This window comes from Macaca mulatta, chromosome 7, assembly GCF_049350105.2.
Source record: "Macaca mulatta isolate MMU2019108-1 chromosome 7, T2T-MMU8v2.0, whole genome shotgun sequence".
In the NCBI taxonomy this organism is placed as follows: domain Eukaryota; kingdom Metazoa; phylum Chordata; class Mammalia; order Primates; family Cercopithecidae; genus Macaca; species Macaca mulatta.
This window is the reverse complement of record NC_133412.1, coordinates 8,082,400-8,101,142: the sequence shown is the minus strand read 5'-3', so window position 1 is coordinate 8,101,142 and position 18,743 is coordinate 8,082,400. Positions and strand designations below refer to the sequence as shown.

General features: G+C 44.2%; 1 protein-coding gene and 1 non-coding gene across 2 annotated transcripts; both read right to left on the bottom strand.

Annotated features, from left to right (window-relative positions):
* Positions 1-483: 483 nt before the first annotated feature.
* Positions 484-18,405, bottom strand: LOC144329830 (transient receptor potential cation channel subfamily M member 1-like). Its single transcript, XM_077939029.1, has 8 exons — positions 18,268-18,405; positions 14,801-14,880; positions 10,571-10,636; positions 7,889-8,084; positions 5,741-5,954; positions 4,589-4,713; positions 3,593-3,764; positions 484-792 (listed from the first exon to the last, which is right to left on the bottom strand). The coding sequence occupies exons 3-8, from the start codon at positions 10,630-10,632 to the stop codon at positions 614-616; spliced, it is 948 nt and encodes a 315-aa protein (XP_077795155.1). The 5' UTR covers positions 10,633-10,636; positions 14,801-14,880; positions 18,268-18,405; the 3' UTR covers positions 484-613.
* On the bottom strand, positions 2,558-2,666 carry MIR211 (microRNA mir-211). Its single transcript, NR_032042.1, has one exon. It is a non-coding gene; the product is annotated as a microRNA mir-211 (primary transcript).
* Positions 18,406-18,743: the final 338 nt, after the last annotated feature.

Here is an 18,743-nt window from a genome sequence, read left to right as displayed (position 1 = left end):
GCACACATGGGCAGAATTAGAAAAGGAAACATAATTCTCTCCACAGAGCTTGTTTGGAAATAAATTCAAGACACTTACGAGTTCTTTCTTCTTCATGCACTCCATTATAATTGCCAACAGCTGATGTGATTGTGCCTTATTGTAATTAAATGTTTTCTGAATGGTAACTAGAAGTTGCTCCCTGAGGGACTCATTTATTATTCTGTTCAAAGAAAATGCAAGAGAACAAAACAAGGCAAGTTAAATCTCTATATGAATGCGTCAGACATCTCTCTGTCTTTGATTTGAGACTTTGCTGTGGGAGGATATCCTAACACAGGAGACAAAAAGTGACCGTCGTCAAACACCGTATTCTCACTTGTCTTAAATTCCAGCTTTGTTGCAAACTTTCTAAGGGAAAATGAAGTTGGAAATGAGGGAGAGAGAATTCCACCAGGAACACCCTGCCTCTGACGGTTCCCCTGGATGCTGACCTCAGGAAATGGGAGAGGAGATCTAGCAAATCTTCCTGATTTAAACATGTTTGGAATGTCTACGCAGACCACTTTAGATTTGCTCCTTGGCCCAACAAAGAGGCAGTTACGAACCCGCCCTTCCTCGCGCGTCAGAAATCCTACCCGCCTTCTTCACAGTACTTGTGCGCAAAGGACAGGATGTCCGAGGCGCGTCCGCTGCCATCACAAATCACCACGGGGACAGGAGGCTCTTCTCGCAGGTATTCCAAGACGATGGACACCACGTTAGGGCCCCCCTCCACCACGAGGCCCACAAGGGGCACGCCCTGCCCCAGTCCTGCAACACAAACCACATTCACCGGTACCACCTGTGCCCTGCATTGTCTGCACGGTCGTTTTAACTCCTGAAGTATAGGGAAGAGTAAAAACATTACGACTCGGGGGTGCTCCATCTGGCTGGAAGGAACTCAGGGACATGACAGCAATTTTCTTTTTCTTTTCTTTGTTCTTTGTTCTTTTTCTGTTTTTTTGTTTGTTTGTTTGTTTGTTTGTTTTGAGACAGAATCTCACTCTGTCCTCCAAGCTGGAGTGCAGTGGCATGATCATGGCTCTCTGCAGCCTCAACCTCTCACAGCTCAGTCAATCCTCCCACCTCAGCCTCCTGAGTAGCTGGGACTACAGGCACATGCCACCACACCCGGCTAATTTTTGTATTTTTGGTAGAGATGAAGTCTCACCATGTTGCCCAGGCTGGTCTCAAACACCTGAGCTCAAGTGATCCACCTGCCTCAGCCTTCCAAATTGCTAGAATTACAGGTGTGAGCCACTGCGCCCAGCCCGATTTTCATTCTTGCATTCTGTCACATATGATGGCCTCACTGGGAAAACCAGGACCTCAAAATCTGAAACTTTCTGACTCCCATATGGCTAAACTCCTGAATAACCCACTCACCCGATGTTCGGGCTACCTCAAGGTGACCACTGAGAAATATTGGAAGATATTCCTTGCTGGAAAAATACCTCCCTGGCTGTCCTAGCCCATGGTCTGAAATTTCTACCCTGATGGCTGTCCCTGAAGAATGAGATGATGAAAGGGGACCAGCCAGGGAAATTGCAGTTCAATTCCTGGCCTCTCCTTTATGACATCTCACCAAATCACCAAGAGCCTTAGACAGCCATTTGTAAAAGGTGAACAATCACAGCGCCTCCTTTACCTCCTGCAGGTGTAAAAATATCAGTACGTGTGTTTGGCTGCCAAATAATTTTGTAAATGTTATAGCATACAAATGCGGTACACTGTTCTTGTTGACGTTTCCATCTTCAGTGGCTGGAATAAAGCGCTGATCTTGGACGCAGCCACATGGACCACTAGTAGCCCATCAGTTAATGACCTATTCCCAGAGTCCTCCCTCTGTCTCTATCAGTCAACAGGACTCTTCAAGAACACAGTGGGCACCGACTAACTTTTGGTGGCAGAGTCTGCGGGGATGGCTCTGGGAAGCAGGAGGTGGCAGGAAGATTCCAGGAAGCTGGGATTCTGGAATGAGAAGGAAATGGGAGTGGAAGCACACTTGCCTACTTCCCAATTTTACACCACACTAGCCATGACAGACCACACTCTGAGCCTGTTTCACCAGCTGTCCATTAGTTGTGGTGGGAATTAGTTGATCAACATTAACTAAAGGCAAGTGGAAGTGTCGTTGGTCTCAGCTCTGAAGGGCTTCAGATAAAATCTGCCAGCATTTGTTATGAGAAGATTGGAGAATTTCAAATGAGTCATTTCAGAGTCTCTAATTTGCTTCCATGAGGCGTTTCTACAGTCAGGGACTCTTACATATGTTGAATGGCTCTGCTGTGTCCATCAGAGTAATTACGGTTAAGTTCATTTCAGCAGACATGCATTGAGGGTCTGCTTTGTGCCAAGCCCTGACCAGGAGATATTTGGAAAAATGAACTAAGATATCCTAGACTCTGCCTTTGAGATTTCCAACCCAAGCAAGGCTCAGTATTCTCAATCTTTAGGAATATGGTGGCCAAATCACCTTATTTTCGAGCAACAGAGTAGAACAGGTTCTTCTTGGCTTAGGCTGGGGTCCTCGAAGCTCTGTGCTGTGGGAAGTGACAACTGAGCACCCCTTTGCTGTCCCTGCCCTGCTCAGAGCCCTAGGCAAAGGATGACAAAGGGAAGCCCACAAGTCACATGGCCAGTGAAGTGGGGTGTTGTAAAAACTTACAAGTCCAGAAAAATTAGAGATGTGAGAACAAAAAAAATTTAGTCATCAACCAATGTATTCATCAAGATCTGACTCTTGGAAATCTACAACTTTTCCTAGTAGGCCATCCCCGTTCTACCCACTCTGCAGTATCACAGTCCCATACATGATGCTTCCCAATGACCATTCGCCAGGACTAGATGGTCTCCCACAAAAATCTTGCCAGTAATGGGAAAAACAAACTACTCTTTCAGATCGTTTAACAATTGACGTTAAGAATTGCCGGAGTATAAACATGCTCCAAGAGATTATACCAGTTATTGTAATTCTAACCAGTTGTTATCATTGTTTCATCTGGTTGAGGTTTGTGTCTTTCTCTCTAGTTCGACCTCAGCTTTCGTCTGACAGTGACAGCTCCCCCTCAGGACCAGCAAGGATGATGCCCCTTCAGGAGCAGACGGCTCCTGCAGCCCTCTACAGATATGTCCCCACCTAGCCATCTTAGTCTACATGAGAGGCCCAGAGTTACAGAGATATTTAATGATCACATAATACTTATCAGCAAATAGAAGGAATCATACTAAATCTTTGAGAAATTGTTTTCCTGTTCAAACATTTAAAAAATAACAACTAATTACAGGGAACAAGAACCACTGGGCAACAGGGTGGGCAAGGCCATCACCATGGCAAGCACTGAGGGTTGTTTTGTGCTAACTCATGAACCTGGGGCAAAGCATCCCCACGTAGCCCAGTGTATGTGATTTGGTAGGTGGCTAAGGTAAGGCATCTAGGTGAGTCATTTTCTGTTGACCTAACAAGAAGCAAGGTTAATCTTCTAATCCCCTTGGGCAATCTCCTTCTCAGCCTTGTTTCCTCTGTGATGGCATCAGCCCAGGAGGAGTGCATGCCTTTGCCAGCACTTACTTGTGTTGATCTTCTGCAGGGAGATGTGTTTTTCCAGCAGCCTTCGCAGCTTCACCTCGGCGCCATACTTGCCCAGGGTGCCATTGTCAGCCAGGATGAAGTGGGTGTGGGAGTTGTTGAGCACAGAGAGCTTACTTAGAGGGTTGGACATGGTCTGGTACACTCTTGTTACCTGACAAAGGGCACAGCGCAAATCAGACCTGCAGGACTTGGATGTTAAGACAAACAAGGGAAGCAAGCACAATACATATGTGTGGAGTGACTGCACTGAAACCTATTCTTACCTCTCTACCCTGCCTGTTGAAGGTTTTATTTTTGCCAATTGTTACATTAAAATAGAAAGAAAGTTAATTGTTTTAGATAATGACAACCTAGCAATTGCACTCCTGGCATTTATCATAGAGAAATAAAACCTATGTTAACCTCAAATCCTGCACAGAGATGTTTATGGCTATTTCACTTGTAACAGCCAAACTGTTCTTCAACAGACAAATGATTAAAGAAACTGGTGCATCCATACCATGGGATGCCATCCAGCAGCAAAAAGGAATGAAGACCGATACATATGGCAACCTGGACGCATGTTCAGAGAACTGTGTGGAGTGAAAAAAAAAAAGCCAGTCCCCAAAGGTTACATTACTGTATGATCCCATTTACTGAACCTTCTTGAAATGGGGGTGGGGGGGGTGGGCAGATTAGTGGTTTCCAGGGGTTAAAGAAGAGGTGGGGGTAGGAAGAAATGAGGTATATACATATGAAAGGGCAACAGGAGGGATCCTCGTGTTGATGGAAACATTCTGCACCTTGACCGTATCAATGACAGTATCTGGGTTGTGATCTTGCATTATGGTTTTGCAAGATGTTACCGCTGGAAAAATGGGAAAGGCCGCAAGGGAGCTCTCTTATTATTCTTACAACTGCATCTGAATCTACAGTTACCTCAAAATCAATCATTAATTTTAAACAATTGCCAACATTCGCAGAGAAAACACTTACATCCTTTCCAACCAGGTCTTCCTTATTCTCCACGATGCCCCATGGAGCAATTCCTATAGCACAAACCCGGCCTCTGGACTTGGAGGAGTGGTCTTTCAAGGCATCCCCTACGTGGCTGATGACACCTGTGAGCAGCCATCAGTCATGTTTTAGGCTCTTCAACTTCCCAGCATATTATCATTCATGAAATTTAGGGACACTTGCCCTCAGTCCCTACATTCCCTAGAGATCAGGGGTGAGACACACTCATCTTTATCATTAAAACAAAGTACACTGAAAGTCTAAGCTCATGATAACTAGCAGTCTTGCATTAGCTCTAGAAATGAGAAAACAAAAACAGAAACCAAAGCAACTGTGCAGGGATTTCCTTTACAGATGTCTAAGGCCTGAAGTTGGAAATAACCGGAGTCTTTTTGGCATTCCTTGGCTCCCTTCCGTGAAAATTGAGAGCCAGACTCCCTGGTATATTCCTTAATGTCTTTGTGCCTCAGTTTCCTTTCCTGTAACAGGAAACGGATTGTCAAGAGGTCTAATGAAGATGATGCTTGTATAGGGCTCAGTTCAAGGAACATTGCATGTCATGGGTGACCCAGAGATGTTCACCATTATGACAATCATTATTAGGCCGGGCGCGGTGGCTCAAGCCTGTAATCCCAGCACTTTGGGAGGCCGAGACGGGCGGATCACGAGGTCAGGAGATGGAGACCATCCTGGCTAACACGGTGAAACCCCGTCTCTACTAAAAATACAAAAAAATAAGCCGGGCGAGGTGGCGGGCGCCTGTAGTCCCAGCTGCTCGGGAGGCTGAGGCAGGAGAATTGCGCGAACCCGGGAGGCGGAGCTTGCAGTGAGCGGAGATCTGGCCACTGCACTCCAGCCTGGGCGACAGAGTGAGACTCCGTCTCAAACAAACAAACAAACAAACAAACAAACAAAAAAAGACAATCATTATTGTACTTGCTGTTTTTTTTTGTTTTAAAGAGTCATACCAAAGTAAAAACCACAAGCTACGGAATAAAGACTTCACTTTTCTCATAAATATGATCAGGATGCAATATGTTTTGTTGTCCTTAGTTATTAAGAAGCTCTTTGGGGACCCAATGAGTTCTGGGTGGTACATTGACTATCGGGAGGGAAAGGGCCTGCTCTTACCTGTGCTGACTCCCCCGGTGAAGATCCAGGCCCCGGTGGTCATGGCAGCCTTGATCAGACCTTTCCCAAAGACTTGTTTCAGCTTGGGCTGCATCTCAAAGTTCTGGAGGCCTCCATGCACAGATATTAAGAGCTTGGGGAGTTCCAGCTGCCAATCTTTCACCATGAGGTGGAGTAGTGAGTCTGGCTTGGTGTCATAGGATACACGGATATACTGTGAAAGAGTGTGTGGCACTCAGCCTCTGTTCTTGGTTTTGCTTCTCGTGTCAAAGGGGAGTGAGGCTATTGCTCTTGTCCAAGCAAGAACTGCCTGGCTTGTTTCTCCCTCAGGGCCCTGGAGCCCTCTGTGTGAGTCTGTGGCCAAGTGACTGAAGGGAACTTTGGAGAGGATTGTCAGGTTTAGCAAATGCAAATAAAAGATGCCTGGTGCTATGGTCTGAATGTTTGTATTCCCCTAAAATTCACGTGGAAACCTAATTTCCAATGCAATAGTGTTAAGAGGTGGGATGTTAGAAGGTGATTAGGTCACGAGCATAGATCCCTCATGAGTGGGACCAGTGTCCTTATAAAAGAGGACTCAGGGCCGGGCATGGTGGCTTACGCCTGTAATCCCAGCACTCTGGGAAGCCGAGGCAGGTGGATCACTTGAGGTCAGGGGTTCAAGACCAGCCTGACCAACATGTTGAAACCCCATCTTTACTAAAAAAATACAAAATTAGCCAGGTGTGGTGGTGCACATCTGTAATCCTAGCTACTTCGGAAGCTGAGGCAGGAGAATCACTTGAACCCGGGAGGCAGATGTTGCGGTGAGCCAAGATTGCACATTGCACTCCAGCCTGGGCAACAAGATTGAAACTCCATCTCAAAAAAAAAAAAAAAAAAAAGAGGACTCAGAGAACTTATTCTCTGCTTCTGCCATGTGAGGACACAGCAAGAAGGTGCCAGCTATGAAGCAGAGGATGGACCCTCACCAGACACCAAATCTGCTGGCACCTTGATCTTGGGCCTCCCAGACTCTAGAAATGTGAGCAATAAATTTCTGCTGTTTATGAATTACCCAGCCTAAGGCAATTTGTTATAGCAGCCAAACAGACCCAGACACCCAGTTAAATTTGAATTTTAGAGGAACAATGAAAAATGTTTCAGTACAACATTTTTATTAAATGCAATAAATCATGCAATATTTGGGACATACTTGTACTGAAAATTTATCCATGATATGTCTGAAATTCAAATATAGCTGGGTGTCCTGTATTTTATCTGGCAATCCTAACCTTGGAGGAATAGGTTCCAAAGCTGGCTTAGCTAGAACAGTGGCCCAAGAAGTTGGATGAGGATGTTGTTGAGTAAATGGGACAGGCGATCATGGGCCCACATGTGAACCTGACCTTCTGTTCGAAGTGAGGAGGAGGTTAATAATGCTCAGATGCCTTGTCTTCTATGAACTGCTTCTTTGTGTCTGGGCTAATATGTAGGGAGCCAGTTCAGAAGACTGTATATTGCAGCATTTGGAACGCAACTAAATTTTATTTTAACGATGATGTTGGGCCAGTGAAATAAAATGAAATTGCAAAAAGGTTGTGACTGGGCATGTAGGAGTGTAATTCAGAGTGAGCTAGAATGGATCACAGAGCTGAAGCCTCCCCCACTCTGGCAGGGCTCACTGGAAGGGCAGAGGGCACTCCCTGTTTACATGCAAATGTGAGGGACCTTGATCCTTCTCGGGCCAGCTGAGTGCAGGCCCAGGGAAGCTGTGGACAGACCTCAGAGGAAAATATTTCCAGAGACTCTCAACACATCTAAGGGGGCTGCAGGTCCACAGTTATTAGAAAAAGGAATTTGTCTTTCATTACTGAAGATGGAGCAATGGAGTGTGTTTGCAGGGTTGGGCCAGAGCCTGGTTTGTGGATTCAGAGGTTCGGTATGGATTTACGGGACACTAGATGTTCTTTACAATGGTGTCCAGTTTCCAAGCCTCATGGCTAAAAGCCATATGCACAGATAAATCTCTTGGTTTTTCAACGAAATATCTAGGAAGATTGAGCCACAGCTATGAAGGAGACCAGGTATCTGCAGTTTGGGACTGGGAGACTGGCCGCCAATGAAAGCTGTGATCCTAGTGGCACCATGTCTGAATGCCTTTCTCACCATGGCTTTATTGGAGTATCCGCCACCTTGGAATTCAAGAACTCCATAGGAATCTGTTGGGTAGCTCTGGGTGTGCTTGGCAACAGACCATTTCTCAGGCTGAGTCTCCACCTGTTTGTTTTCCTCTTCATTTTTGCTGGGTGTTGCAGTTGGCAGAGGGGGGATATGCTGGTTGGTGAACTGGCCACAGCAACACCTGAAAACAAAGGCAAAGCAGGGTCTTTCTACAACAATCTCCCCCTTTCCCCTTCATTAGCAAAGATGAATTAACCTCAACAGGTGAGTTGGGCCCAAACAGGAGCCTACTAACACTTCAGTAAGCCAGCTTTATTAGGGACAGAAATGCCCCATCTGATGGCCTTTTCCAGATAATCAGTGCACATCTCTTTATATGCCAGTTGATTTTAGACACATTGGATAGTTGCTCTTTCTTTCTGAAAATATTTTAACTTTTTGATGTCTTGATAACATCAGTATAAACATCAAGTACTGAACATTCTGTGACAAAGTATAGACATGCCCTCTGAACACAGAGTTGACCTTCCAGATTTTTCTTTCTCTTGTCGTTCAGGTTGGAGTGTAGTGGCGCTATAATCGCGCACTGCAGCCTGGACTCCCCAAGCTCAGGTGATCCTCTCACCTCAGCCTCCCAAGTAGCTGGGACCACAGGCATGCACCACCATGCTCAGCTAGTTTTTGTATTTTTAGTAGAGACAGATTTTGCCATGTTGCCCAGGCTGGTCTCAAACTCAAGCAATCCGCCTGCTTTGGCCTCCCAAAGTTCTAAAATTACTTACTTAGGTGTCAGCCAAATTTTTCCATATTGTTGAATTGTTCTGTTCCTTAGTAAAACATTTCTCCACCCAAGTAATGCTAAAAGGCTATTTCAAAAGTGACCAATATGTCTTTTTCTGCCCTGGACAGATGGCCCATTGGGCCATAACCTGCCCCAACATCAGGGATCTTCTAGTTCTACAGCATCTCTCCCAAAACCCAGCCAACCTCTCACCGCCTCCCTGAACTCTGGCTTTCTAGTCTTCTCTGAACATGTTCCCTGGCGTTGTGCCAGCTTCTTTTCCTAGTGTGCCTAGGATTTCATCTGTTACTCTATCAATTTTGGCTGCCACTGTTTTGAGTGGACTGGACCCACCAAAAACTTGAAAACATTAGAAAGAACTGCAGTAGCCTGGAGTGATGTCTTGGGGGAGATGGAATCCAGGAAAGGCATGGAGGACAGGTCTGTTCCTGGACCCACCAGGAGCCTGCGTGGGCAGCCGTGCACCCTAGCAAATGGGGTGGGAGAGCTGGGGGTGGAAGAACTGAGAATGGAGTTGGCTTGGGGACTAGAGAGGATATCTTTACTAGGCTAGATGTGTGAGTGTGTGCACGTGTGTAACACACATGTGCAGGGCCTTTGCCAGGAGGCCTTCTGTGCTCCCATGGGGCCAGCCTTGGGGCTTCCTCCCTGCCTTGTCTTTCCTTTTTGTTTTCCTTTTTCTTTTCCCTCACCATTTCCCTCATTCTCTCCCTCCCACCCTCCTTCTGATGGACTTACATCTTCCCTCCCTCCCTCCCTCTTTTTCTTTCTCTTTCTCTTTTTTCCTTTTACTGAGATATAATTCATATAATCCATAATCAACACATTTCAAGTATATGATTCAGGACGGGCGTAGTGGCTCACACCTGTAATCCCAACACTTTCAGAGGCCGTGGCACATGGATCACTTGAGATGAGGAGTTCGAGACTAGCCTGGTCAACATTGTGAAACCCAGTCTCAACCATAAACACAAAAATTAGCTGGGTGTGGTGGTGCACGTCTGTAATCCCAGCTACTTGGGAGGCTGAGGCAGAAGAATTGTTTGAATCCCGGAGGCGGAGCTTGCAATGAGCTGGGATCGTGGCACTGCACTCCAGCCTGGGTGACAGAGTGAGACTCCATCTCAAAAAAAAAAAAAAGCATATATATATATGTGTGTGTGTGTGTGTATATATATGTGTGTGTGTGTATATATATGTGTGTGTATATATATAGAGAGAGAGATTAAATGGTTTTTAGTATTGACAGATATGTGTAATCATCATCACAGTTAATTTTCGAACATTTTCATCACCTCAAAAAGAAACTTGGCATGGCATACTTTATCTTCCTTCTCACCACCATCTATCTACCTGTGCACCCCTCCCCAAGCCATAAGCAACCACAAGTCTACTTTTTATCTCTGTGAATTTCCATGTTCTAGACACTTCATATGAAGGCAGTCCTCTAATATGTGGTCTTTGGAGACCAGCTTCTTAGCATGTTTTCACGGTTCATCCATATTGTATCATGTGTCGGTACTTCACTCCCTTTTATAGCTGAATAATATTCTCATGTATAAACAGATGAACATTTTGTTCATCTATTTATCATTTAATGGACATTTGGGCTATTTGCACTCTTCGGCTGTTATGAATAATGCTGCTATGAATATTTACGTTAACAAGTTTTTGAGTGGATAAATGTTTTCATTTTTCTTGGGTATACACTAGGAATGGGATTGCTGGGTCATATGGTTACTCTATGTTTAGTCTTCTGAAGAACCACCAAACTATTCTCCAAGGTGGCCGTATCATTGTACATTTCCACCAGCAGTGTCTGAGGGTTCTGATTTCTCCATATCCTCTCCCACACACTCTCTTACCTTTTCATCCTAGTCTTCTGACTGATTGTGAAGCAGTATATCATCGTGGTTTTGATTTGCATTTCCCTGAAGAATAAGGACATCGAGTATCTTTTCATGTGCTTGTTGACTATTTGTATATCTTCTTTGGAGAGATGTCTATCCATTTCCTTTGCCCATTTAAAAAACTTGGGTTATTTATCTTTTTTTAATTATTGAATTGTAGGATCTCTTTCTGTATTCTGGATACAAGTCCCTTATCAGATACATAATTTGCAAATATTTTCTCCCATTCTGTGGGTTGTCTTTCCACTTTCTTGATAGCATCCCTTGAAGCACAAAGTGTTGAATTTTGGTAAAGCCAATTTTTTGTTTTTGTTTTTGTTGTCCATGTTTTTGGTGTCATACCTCAGAATCATTTGCCAAATCCCAGATCATGATTTACCCTTACATTTTCTTCTAAGAGTTTTATAGTTTTAGCTCTGACATTTAGGTGTTTGGTCCATTTTGAGTTAACTTTTATAGAGAGCATGAGGTAAGGGTCCAAGTCTATTCTTTTGCATGTGGCTGTCCAGTTATTCCAGCACCATTTGCTGAAGAGACAACTACTATTTCCCCTTTGAAAGTACTTTTCACCCTTGCCAAAAATCAATTTGCCATAGGTGTATGGGTTTATTTCTGGACTGTCAATTCTGTTCCATTTGTCTATCTGTCTGTCCTATGCCAGTATTATTGTCCTTTTATTACTGTAGCTTTGTACTAAGTTTTCAAATCAGAAAATGTGAGTCCTCCTATTATTCTTTTTGATGCAGTTATATATAAATTATGTTGTCAGTTTCATTTCCATATAGTTCATTGCAAGTGTATAGAAATACACTTGATTTTTGTGTATTGATCTTATATGCCACAACCTTGCTGAATTCATTTATTAGTTCTAATATTTTTTGGTGGATTCCTTACGATTTTTCTATGTGTAAGATTATGTCATCTGCAAACAGAGAGTTTTACTTCTCTCTTTCCAATCTCGATACTTTTTCTTCCTTTCTTTATCTTACTTAATTGCTTTGGCTTGTACTTCCATTAAAATGTTGAATAGAAGTAGTGAGAGAGGACATCCTTACCTTGCTCCTAATCTTAGGAGGAAAGCATTCAATCTTTCACCATTAAGCCTGATGTTAACTGTGGATTCTTCATAGCTGTTCTTTATCGGGTTGAGGAAGTTCCCTTCTATTCCTGGTTTTCTGAGTGATTTTTTGTAAAGAGTGTTGAGTTTTATCCAAGTCTTTTGCTGTGCCTATTGAGAAGATCATGTGATTTTTGTTTCTACCATATTGATATGCTATATTACATTAATTATTTTTCTAATGCAAACCAACTTCACATTCCTGGGATAAATCCTGCTTGGTCATGGTGTATCATTATTTTTATATGTTGCTGGATTTGGTTTGATAGTTATTTTGTTCAGAATTTCTGCATCTATATTCATAAGATATATTGATCTATAGTTTTCTATCTTGTAATGTCTTTGTCTAGTTTAGTTTCTGGGTAGTACTGGCCTCATTAAATGAGTTGGGGAATGTTGCCTTCTCCGCTATTTTCTTGAAGAGTTTGTGAAGAACTGGTGTTAACTCTTCCTTAAATGTTTTTTAGAATTTACCAAAGAAGCCATGTGGGCCTGGGCTTTTCTTTGGGCAGTTTTTAAAATTACTAATCCTATCTCTTTACTCCTTATAGCTCTGTTCAGATTGTACACTTTCCCTTGAGTCAGTTTTGGCAGTTTGTATATTTCTCAGAATTTTCCCATTTCATCTAAGTTATCTAATTCGTTTGCATGTAAGTCATAGTATTCTTTTATACTCATTTCTATAAAGTTGGTGGTAATGTCCCCTCTTTCATTTCTGATTCTAGTCATTTGAGTCTTATCTTTCTCTTCTTTTATGACTCTAGCTAAAGATACGTTAGTTTTGTTGAGCTTTTTAAAGAAGAGCTTTTAATTTCATTGAACTGCTCTACTTTTCTATTCTCTTTTCCATTAATTTCCACTTTAATCATTATTCCCTTCCCTCTACTTGTTTTAAGTTTAGTTTATTCTTCTTTTTCCAGTGTCTTATAGTAGAAAGTTATGTTATTTATTAAAGATCTTTCTTAATATAGGTATTTACAGGTATAAATTTCCCTGTCCGCACTACTTTACCTGCATTCCCACGTTTTGGTATGTTATGTCTTCATTTTCATTTATCTAAAAGTATTTTCTAATCTACCTTTTGACATTTTTTTTAACCCAGTGGTGATTTGGTAGTGTGCTAATTTTCACATATTTATGAGTTTCCAATTTTTTTCCTCCTATTGATTTCTTATTTCTAAATTTATTTCATTGTGGTTGGAGGACATATTTTGTATTATTTTTATCCTTTTAGGTATATTGAGGCTTTTTAATGGACTAACACATGGTCTATTCTGGAGAATGTTCCCTATGCACTTGAGAAGAATGTGTTTTCTATTGTTATTGGGTGGCGTGCTCTATAGATATCTGTTAAGCCTAATTGGTTTATGATGTTGTTCAAGCTTTCTATTCCCTTGTTGGTCTTCTGTTTAGGTGATCTATCCATTATTGAAAGTGGGGTATTGAAGTCTCCAACTGTCATCTTGAATTGTCTCCTTCTTCCTTTCTTTATGTCAGTTTTGCTTGATGCATTTTGGTGCTGTTTTAGGTACCTATATGTTTATATTTGTTATAATTTCCTGATGGATTGTCCCATTTATCATTATAAAATGTCCTTAATATCTCTAGTTACCTTTTCTTGCTTTAAAGTCTGTTTTGTCTGAAGCCAGTATAACCACTCTCACTTTCTGTGGTTGCTGCTTACATGAGTGGGGCGCGGGTGGAAGAAGGGAGCCTCTGTCTCTCAACTGCATTCATCCAGGACTCAGCCTCAGCAACAGGTGGGAGGGGACAGGATGAGAAATGCTGAAATCCTCCTCCTCCCTGGAAGAAAGCCCCCTGACTGGGAGCTGGTGCGGAGGGAGCTCTGTGTTCTTGGCTGCAGCAGTCTGGAGCAGAGTCTCCATCTTGCTGAGCTGGGCAGGGGGAGGGAGGAAACTCTCGGTTCAGATCCCACAGACTCTAGCCTTTCTTACTGAATTTTTGCTGGCTTTCTCTAAAGATATTTATTTACTTGCCGTTTGTCTTTGGGATCATTTCCAAGGGTTTAAATGGTTGGTCTTTTCATCCTTTTTTTTAAAATCCATGCTGGGGACTGCATGGTGTGCATCAAGAAGGCTTGTATATGAGCCCAGAAGCACCTTTTGCCCTCTATTGCCTGGATATCTGGCTTCATGGAGGAGTGCAGTGCTGGCACGGAGAGTTCCCGGGATGGCCTATGTGCCATTGAAATAAGAAGGGACATGTGGATGCAACAAAGGGGAGATTTTTGTGACCGTTGGCATTGTTTTATAATGGCATTTTTTACCTCGGGGGGCAATCACTGGGGTTTAAACCGGGAGGAGAATCTGCAGGGTGGTGTGGGTCAAGGGGCAGCTTGGGGATGTGGAGGGACTGTGACTGCCTGTGTGAAACAAATTTGAACCAGGTGATCTCGAAGAGTGTGTACTTCTGTGTCATGATTCTCTCTGCATGCATTTCATATTGGATGAATATATGGATAAATTGTTCTTCTTCCCCCAGATTCAGTCTCACAGCTTTTGCCCTTAGAGATGAGACATTTTAGCTAAATTAATCTCTGCTTGCATGACTTTACAAGGCCTCTGTTCAGCTTATAACAGATGCATTTTCATGTCAGTGAATAAAATTGTTTGGGGTTTTGTGCACAAGCCAAATGCTTTAATAAAGTTACGGCTAGTTCATTCAATCGCTCAGATCTTTCCTGTGATGAAAATTTCTTTTTATCTAAATACATTATGAAACTCTATTGAAGAGGCCTGGAAAATATCCTGGAACCCTGTTGAAAGCCCTCAACTCCTTGATCTTGCTGAGACTAAGAGGAATGATGTAGGCCCATTTGGCTATGAGAGTTTTGCATTAGGGTGAGTGGCGGAAGGAAACTCTTTTCTGAAGCTATTTGCATGTTAATGGAGTAACAAGGAGCCCGAGTGACTCCCTAGTTAGTGACTCCCATGGGGAATGGATTCTGGCCACACCTTTGGACTCCTCTTTCTGCCTCCTACAAACACGAAAACAGTGGTAGAGAAGCACTGGTTTGGATAATGTCTTAATCGTGGCTTCCAATTTACCTGTTAGGGTCTTTTGTGCTAGGAATTACAAGGATACATTCCCGTTTGCAAAAGGTTTTCTCTATCCAAGATTTCTGACCCTGGAAGAGAGAGGGAAGTGGATATTAGACCAATATATTCCCAAGCCATCGTCAGAGTTCATTCTTATACTTTTATAAAACAATATGTCTGCCCACAACATCTGAATAGTCATCTGCAATAATGGTGGATGCAAATCTTTAAGGATCTTAGCACTAGTACCTTTTAAGAGAAATGGCTTGCAAGTAGTATTTAATGGTTCTCATTTTGCACCTTAATTCATCCCTATCCACCTATTGAAGATATTTTTTGTGCACGGCTCTGTGGTGGGAGCTGTGGGGATTTCCGAGGAGAAAAACTGCAGTGCAAGTGTTGTTCACCGTCTGGAAATGGCACGATAGGGGTGCAGCTCAGGGAGGCCACCTGCAGCAGAGGGAGGTGGGAGGGAAATCCCCTGTGGAGGCCCCGCTGGTGCTGGATGCTCAGCAGTTCCTGCTGGCTTTATCCCACATGGCCTCTTGTTCTCAGTCACCAGGGACATCTCACACAGAGGCTGGGCACTGGGAAGTGAACTGGCCTGCATCTGAAGGGCCCCACTGGGTCTGCCTCCCAGGGTTTGTGGAGTCAGTTGGCGGACAGAGCTGGGGAGAGCCGTTCCTGCAGGCGGGAGGTAGGTGCAGGCAGGCTGCGGGGCAAGGATGGGTTCATGGGAGGCAGGGAGAGAGCCAGCACCCTTTGCTGGATCTCCATGAGGCCTGGCTCAGTGCATATTTGTGCTATTTGTGAATGTATGATGTGTGTGTGTGTGCTATGTTTGTGTATGTGTCTGATGGATGTGTGTTGTATGAGTGCAGAGTGTATCGTGATGCATGTGTGTATGTGTGATGAGTCTGAGTGGGTGTGTGTGCATGCATGTGTGGTGTGTGTGTTTGTGATGTGTGTGTGGTGTTATGTGTGTGGTATGTGTGCACTGTAGTGTGTTGTGTGCATGACTATGACCTGTGTAGTGTGGCATGTGCATGACTATGTATGACCTGTGTAGTGTGTGTGTGTCTGGGAACTTGTGGGGTGCTTGCAGGCATGGGGAAGTGGAGTGCTTAGCATGTGACAATCCTGAGGCAGATCTTAGAGAAACCATGGCTGGTTGAACCTCGTGTTCTTGGCCACTTTCCCACAACTGCCATGCGGAGTGCCCCATGTGCCTGTGACCAGGGTGGGACTGAGTTATCTGTGGGGTGAGGCTAGGAGCTGGCCTCCTGGATGTCCGCATTTACCCAGGCAGCAGTGCTGCTCTGGGAGGTCTCTTGTCTCTGGGGAGGTCACCTCTGCAGAGGTCTGCAGTGACAACCGCATGTCACAGAGGCCCTCCACAGAGGGGTCATGCCGATGTCCCATTTGTTACTCTAGGAGAGCCCCTGTGTGGATTAGGGCCTGCAAGTACCCCCAAACTGAGCCTTTCTGGGGAGATCCAAGTCGGCTTGTTACTTGGCTTTTTGAATAATAGAAATGATGATAACTCAAACCTTCCTCAGAAGCCTTCAAAAAGCAACACACTTTTCTCTGTAAATAATTTAATGACTGTTTAAAAACAACATCGCTGGCCTCAGATGTTGGTGCTTTTGTACTAACGCAAGGGAGGCAGGCAGTGTGGGCTCAGGGGAGAAAGAAAGCACAGAGCGGGGACCTCTGAAGCCTTGCCCTGCCCTTCTGTTTTGCATTTTTCCCTTCTGTTTCACACTTCTCCAGTGCAAGACAGCGAAGCCCAGCACGTGCTGCCTGGAAAGAAACCGTCTTCCCCTTTGCATCTCATGCCTTACTTCCCAGAGAAGCTGGAAAGTCCTTGTTTTTCATAACATAGTGGTTGCAGTATTTGGACTATATGACAACTAAAGACAAGAACTCTAAACAAAGATTGAACTCCCATGAGTAGGTTATTTTTTCTGGAACATAAGATAGCAATTCTGAAGCCGTTTTTTGTGTCCTCTAGGACTGAACAAATAAATTAATATATTGCAGATGATCAGAGCTGGGTTTCTCACTGCTGGAGAAAGGAGTTACAAATATGGAAAGTGGGGAAGATCACAATGAACCCTATAGCACTGAGGTAAAATTAAAGTTATCAGTGTGAACTCATGATTTATAATATATAGAGACAGGTATAAAAACAGATATAAATGTATGTGTGGTCCCTCTCTATGCATACACACATATGTGTAGATATAACATATTGTATTAATTAACTATGGATTAACAAAACAGATTGCCCCAAATCTTAGTGGCTTAGAACAACAAACATGTATTATCTCCCAGCTTCTATGGACCAGGACTTGAATGTGGCTTAACTGGGTGCTTCTGACTCTGGTCTCTCACAAGGATTTGACTGAGCTGTGGGTGGGGCTGTGATCTTAAGAGAAGAAATGAAACCCAGAAGGATCCATTTCCAGGCTCACACTCATGTGGTTGTTGGCCCCAGGCCTCCCTTAACTCCTTGCCAGGGGAAACTCTTTCCAGGGCAGCTCACGAAGGGGTGGCTGAGCACCCTCTGAGCGCGCAAGTGAAAGAGGGTGTGCAAAACAGAAGCCGGGTCTCTTTATAACCTGGTATCCAAAGTGACAGCCCATGGCTTTTGCCATAGCCCATTCATTAGCATTGAGTCACTCAGTCCATCCCACACTCAAGGGACAGGGTTACACAAAGCATGCATATCAGCAGTCAGGGACCTTGGGGCCATATGTCTACACACATATGCACATACGCATGCATGTCTGTGTGTTTACACACTCATACATTCCCCGGCTCCCTGAATGGGCTTCACAATAACACCTCAATAGCAATGAGCACACCTGTGCTCCAATACTGGTTTCTAAATACCATTCTCCACTAAAAGGAATCCAGGGCTGGGACGGGGAAGTATAAGAAGAGCCTGGAACATCTTACTGTACCAGCAAGTGGGAAACTTTACTTTAGACATGGGAACATGCCAAAAGAACACAGTAGCTGCTTGAAGGGGCTCCCAGTGGCTTTCTCTGGGATTCCCTGAGCATGAAAATAAACGACTACAATGAAGAATTATAACCTTTAGACTTAAATAAAGACCCATGAGTCCACACTGATATAAATACATATGTAAATAAACGCACAGGGGAGGGGGAAAGCTCTTTCTTCCAGTGAAAAGTCCCTATTAAATGTGGAAGGAATGATGGAATCAGAAAATCACCATTTGGCAACCATCAAGAATCTTTGATGAATGCTAAAAGTAGTGGGTAAAAAGTTTGAAGAGTAACAACGTATCTACATAATCTCAAAGTATCTCCAGTGGATACTTATTAGTTACAAAGGAGAAATTAGTAACTAGACAGTGGAGAATTCTGGGGAGAACCACCTAAAACAAAGTGCACATCGCCTGTCATGGAACAAATATTTATCCTGAGGCTCTGGATAAAACTTACCAAGAGGAACAAAAGTGCCCAAAGTGCATCATCCGAACCTGATCTGGAGGAAGGATCATCAGACAGCCCGAGCTGAGGGCCATCCTACGAAATAACCCACCTGCGTTCCTCAAAAACGCCAAGGCCACGAAAGACAAGGAAGAACTGAGGAAAGATTTCAGAGGCTGGACACAAGATCTGGCACAGTCCTTCCCTAGCCCCCAGGCCCCGCCCTCAAGTCCGCCCCCATCATCCTCGACCCCGCCCCACACTCCGCCCCCTGTTCCCTCTCACGGCCCCGCCCTCTCAGCCCTGCCCTCCAGGGCCCGCCCCCAGCCCTGCTCCCTCTCACTGCCCCGCCCCTCTCACTGCCCCGCCCCTCTCCCCGCCCCCTATTCCCTCTCAAGGCCTCGCTCCTGGCTCCCTCCCTGCTCACTCCCACGGCCTCGCCCCCGCAGCCCAGCCTTCCAGGCCCCGCCCCCAGCCCTGTTCCCTCT

What these genes read in the sequence shown, in the direction of transcription:
- LOC144329830 (XM_077939029.1), bottom strand. Translation starts at nt 10,632, where the DNA reads ATGCAAATCAAAACCACGATGATATACTGCTTCACAATCAGTCAGAAG. An exon ending in CAGAAGACTAGGATGAAAAG is followed by an intron (nt 8,085 to 10,570) that starts GTAAGAGAGTGT and finishes CTTTGTTTTCAG; the next exon opens with GTGTTGCTGTGGCCAGTTCA. An exon ending in AAGACCTGGTTGGAAAGGAT is followed by an intron (nt 3,765 to 4,588) that starts GTAAGTGTTTTC and finishes GCCCTTTGTCAG; the next exon opens with GTAACAAGAGTGTACCAGAC.